The sequence below is a fragment of the Misgurnus anguillicaudatus genome, chromosome 16, assembly GCF_027580225.2.
Source record: "Misgurnus anguillicaudatus chromosome 16, ASM2758022v2, whole genome shotgun sequence".
NCBI lineage: Eukaryota > Metazoa > Chordata > Actinopteri > Cypriniformes > Cobitidae > Misgurnus > Misgurnus anguillicaudatus.
Genome location: NC_073352.2, coordinates 511,456 through 515,524, shown reverse-complemented (window position 1 = coordinate 515,524; position 4,069 = coordinate 511,456). Strand labels below are relative to the sequence as shown.

General features: G+C 42.9%; 1 protein-coding gene across 1 annotated transcript; it reads left to right on the top strand.

The window, feature by feature from the left end:
- Positions 1–352: 352 nt before the first annotated feature.
- LOC141349999 (uncharacterized) lies at positions 353–2,938 on the top strand. The gene has a single exon (XM_073853988.1). The coding sequence runs from the start codon at positions 1,356–1,358 to the stop codon at positions 2,337–2,339; it is 984 nt and encodes a 327-aa protein (XP_073710089.1). The 5' UTR covers positions 353–1,355; the 3' UTR covers positions 2,340–2,938.
- The last annotated feature ends 1,131 nt before the right edge of the window (positions 2,939–4,069 follow it).

The following is a 4,069-nucleotide window of genomic DNA, read 5'->3' as shown; positions in this document are numbered from 1 at the left end:
GACTACATTAGTTTAAACAAATCCACCCCACAAGACTATTATTATAAACACGAACCTCGATTAAAGGGGAGAGGGGGTGGTGTAGCTACAATATACAACAAAAATTTTAAAGTAAACCAAAAATCTGAACTAAAATTTAAATCATTTGAACTAATGTTGTTAAATATGGAAATACCTGATCGTAACCACAAACAGCTTTCTTTTGCCTTAGCTACAATCTATAGACCTCTGGGCCACCATGCAGATTTCCTTAAAGAAATAGCAGATTTCCTGTCTGAGCTTGTAGTCACTGTAGATAAAGCTCTTATCGTTGGTGATTTTAATATCCATGTGGATAACCCAAAAGATGCACTAGGACCTGCGTTTATGGATGTTCTGAATTCTCTCAATATTATACAAAACGTGACAGGGCCAATGCCTATCACCTCAGAGTGATGCAGTTTCTGACCATTACCTTGTGTCATACACTGTACTTCTAGATAGGATCACTCAATCCACAACATGCTACCGACTAGCCAGAACAATAATTTCCACCACTAAAGCTTTATTAGCACTCTTCCAGACTTGTCCCAAATGAAACATGTAGCAGATAACTGTGACGATCTAGATATTGTAATAGAAAACCTGAACAATGTCTGTTCTAACATGTTGGATGCCGTTGCTACCATTCGAAAAAAGAGAATCAAAGAAAAACCGCCAGCTCCATGGTATGACCATCACACCGCAGCCCTTAAAAAGGCAGCTAGAAAAATGGAAAGAAATTATAGAAGCACGAAGTTAGAGGTATGGCGTGCAGCATGGAAAGAGAGTGTTAAACACTACAGACAGGCTATTAAAACCACCAGATCTACCTATCTTAGCAAGCTTATAAACGAGAATCACAATAACCCTCGTTTCCTCTTTAGCACAGTTGCGAAACTGACTAGAACCTGTGTTCGAATCTTACTGAAGTTCCAAAGTTCGCATGGAACTCTGCAAGATTCAGCAGATTCTCTAATTTTAGCACTCTCATAAGAGCAGTAGCACTTCTGATTCACATTGCCAATTCTTTCTCCAAACGTTCACAAGATGATAGTTGCAGGGGATGGCATATCTGTAGCAAAGGTCCTTCTGAAGAAGAGCTGGAGAAAGCAAAAATTCTTGTTTTGAAGGGTGCTAAATACGAGAGTTATTCAACAGAGATTAAAAGCATCACTGCAGCTCACAACCTTCCTTGTAAGAGTGTGTTGAGGAAACTATCTCCTGTACTTGACAGCAACAGCTTACTTCGAGTAGGGGGTCGTATTAAAAGGTCTGATCTGGAAACTTGTGAAGTTAACCCTATCATCGTCCCGGGTAAACATCATGTGGCAACAATGATTGTGCGACATTATCATGAGGCTGTGAAACATCAAGGCAGACACTTTACTGAAGGTGCTGTCCGAGCTGCTGGTTTTTGGCTAGTAGGAGGTAAGAAGTGCATACGAGGTCTGCTTTTTAAGTGTGTGACATGCAAGAAGCTGCGAGGGAAGACTGAACACCAGCAGATGTCAGATTTGCCGGTGGAACGGTTGACAGTAGCTCCACCTTTCACCTATGTGGGTGTTGATGTTTTCGGACCATGGGAAGTGACAGTACGTAAGACCAGAGGAGGTCAAGCTAATTCCAAGAGGTGGGCAGTCATGTTTGCATGTATGTGCACAAGAGCCGTCCACATTGAAGTAATCGAAACAATGAGCTCTAGTAGTTTCATCAATGCCCTGAGAAGATTTTTTGCGATCAGAGGGCCAGTTAAACAACTACACTCGGATCGTGGCACAAATTTCGTTGGAGCTTCTCGGGAACTCAAAATGGATGAATCTTGTGTCAGTTCAGAGGATGTGCAGAAATATCTAAAGGAACAGCATTGCACCTGGATATTCAATCCACCTCATGCCTCTCATATGGGCGGTCACTGGGAGCGAATGATCGGGATTGCTCGTCGCATTCTTGATTGCATGCTACTTGATGAAAAATCCTCCCGTCTCACACATGAGGTCTTGACCACGTTCTTGGCGGAAGTGACTGCGGTGATGAATTCACGGCCTTTAATCCCAGTGTCCTCCGACCCAGAATTTCCCTTCATTCTCACCCCTGCTACTCTTTTGACACAAAAGACAGGTGCTACACCTCCCCCACCTGGAGACTTTGAGAATAATGAGTTGCTTAAAGAACAATGGAAACAAGTGCAAAGGTTAGCTGACATCTTCTGGACAAGATGGAAAAAGGAATACCTTAGTACTTTGCAATCCCGACAAAAGTGGCAAGACAAAAAAACTAATTTGAAAGAAGGGGATATTGTCTTGCTAAAGAACATTTAAGTTAATAGAAATGAGTGGCCAATGGCAATTGTTGTGAAAACATCACCAAGCAAAGATGGATTGATCAGGAAAGTGGATGTTAGAGTGACTAAGGATGGCATTCAAAAAATCCTGTCACGTCCTATCTCCGAACTTATCCTCCTCCTGTCATCTGAAAAGTTATAAATTGATTTGGGATTCTTTCAATCCCAAGTGGGGAGTGTGCAGGACGGTGTTAATTTAGATTTGATGGGACTTATTTTATGTATGTCTACTCTGAGGACTTTAATTTTGAAAAGCAGTCACAATTAGCCTGTTAGTTCAGGAAGCAGGAAGTATCAGTTGTACTTGTACTGCAGAAGTTCAGAAAAATGTGGTAGCTGTGATATCCTCAAACATCTTCTTTCTTTGCATCTGTTCAACGCAATGTCTGTAAGTACACAGTGTTAATATATTGTGTGATATATTTGAGAAGGTTATTTTGATATTTTAATGTACATTTTCTTGATTTATTTAACCTTACTTTATCATCAATTTGTAATCTTTCAACTTCATACTTAGTAATAGTGAATTTTGTATATTTTACAGTTTCACAGTTGAATCATAAACTTCATAAACGACTTGATGTCTCCAGCAAGGTTTTTTGAGTCACTGTTTAACTTACTGGACAGTTACATGCTTGAGAAGTCTAACAAGGCCAGTACAAACGGAGACGTCACGTCGTGACCAACGAATTGGGAACTGCTTCGCGGGTTACTTATCTGCTTCGAGAAACCTTTAAAACGCCAATGAACTTGGCATGTAGATAATTGCATCTGCCAGCGCCGCCCGCCGCACAGGTATTTAATGAGCGGCAGGTGCAGTTATCAAATCAGCAATTTTTTGCTGAGAAAGCTGGACAGAAGGAAAGGGTCCGGCCGGTATCAGCAGTGGAACAGCAAACTGTGGCGATGGGACGTGACGTCTCCGTTCCCTTCCTTCAGGGAACGAGGGTTACATATATAACCGAGACGTTCCCTTTCAGTTGGTTACTACGACGTCACGTCATCACCGACGAATTGGGAATCCCTACCAAAGTGCCACTGAAGCTGACCCTTCCAGTGCCTGAGTAAACCCTCCGACTCTCCTCTTTTAGGGAGACGGAAATGGGGTTGAAGCAGAGGCCGGTCACTACTTGTTCCTTAACCCACGATAGTTACTAGGCGAACTGGGAAGCGAACTCGTCAGGCGGGACTAAAATCGCTGCGGAAGAAAAACCCTCTAGGGGTCTACCACTAAGATGATGGTTGAAAAGACTCGAGGTCTAACAAATACACTCTCTTAGCACACTAGAGAGGGGCGGAACGAGCTCCGCTAAGGGAAACGTGGTAAATCAGAAACTTTCCACAAAAATTCTCACAAAGAAACCACTAGAGGGCGCAATGTGGGCGCTAGCCACACCCAGGTTCTTAAGGATACATCTTGTGAGAGGCTGACAGCCGATGCTCCGCAACATCGGCCACCAAGTGGTGGAGGAGACAAAAAACAGTTTTTGTAACGTTTTTGCCTTAACGTCCTTCCATAATGGTGTCGTTGTGCAGCACCAAAAAGAAAGGCTCCAAGCCGACACAGGAGCCGTTCCTCTGACTGATCTGACGAGAGAACTCGAGAGGATACCGGCTCAACACGAACACTGTAGAATCTAGTGAACGTATTAGGTGTCACCCAGCCAGCAGCTCTACAAATATCTGAAAGCGAGAAACCACGAGCCA

Bases quoted from the DNA above. Each gene is read 5' to 3' on its own strand.
- LOC141349999 (XM_073853988.1), top strand. From the start codon at position 1,356: ATGATTGTGCGACATTATCATGAGGCTGTGAAACATCAAGGCAGACAC.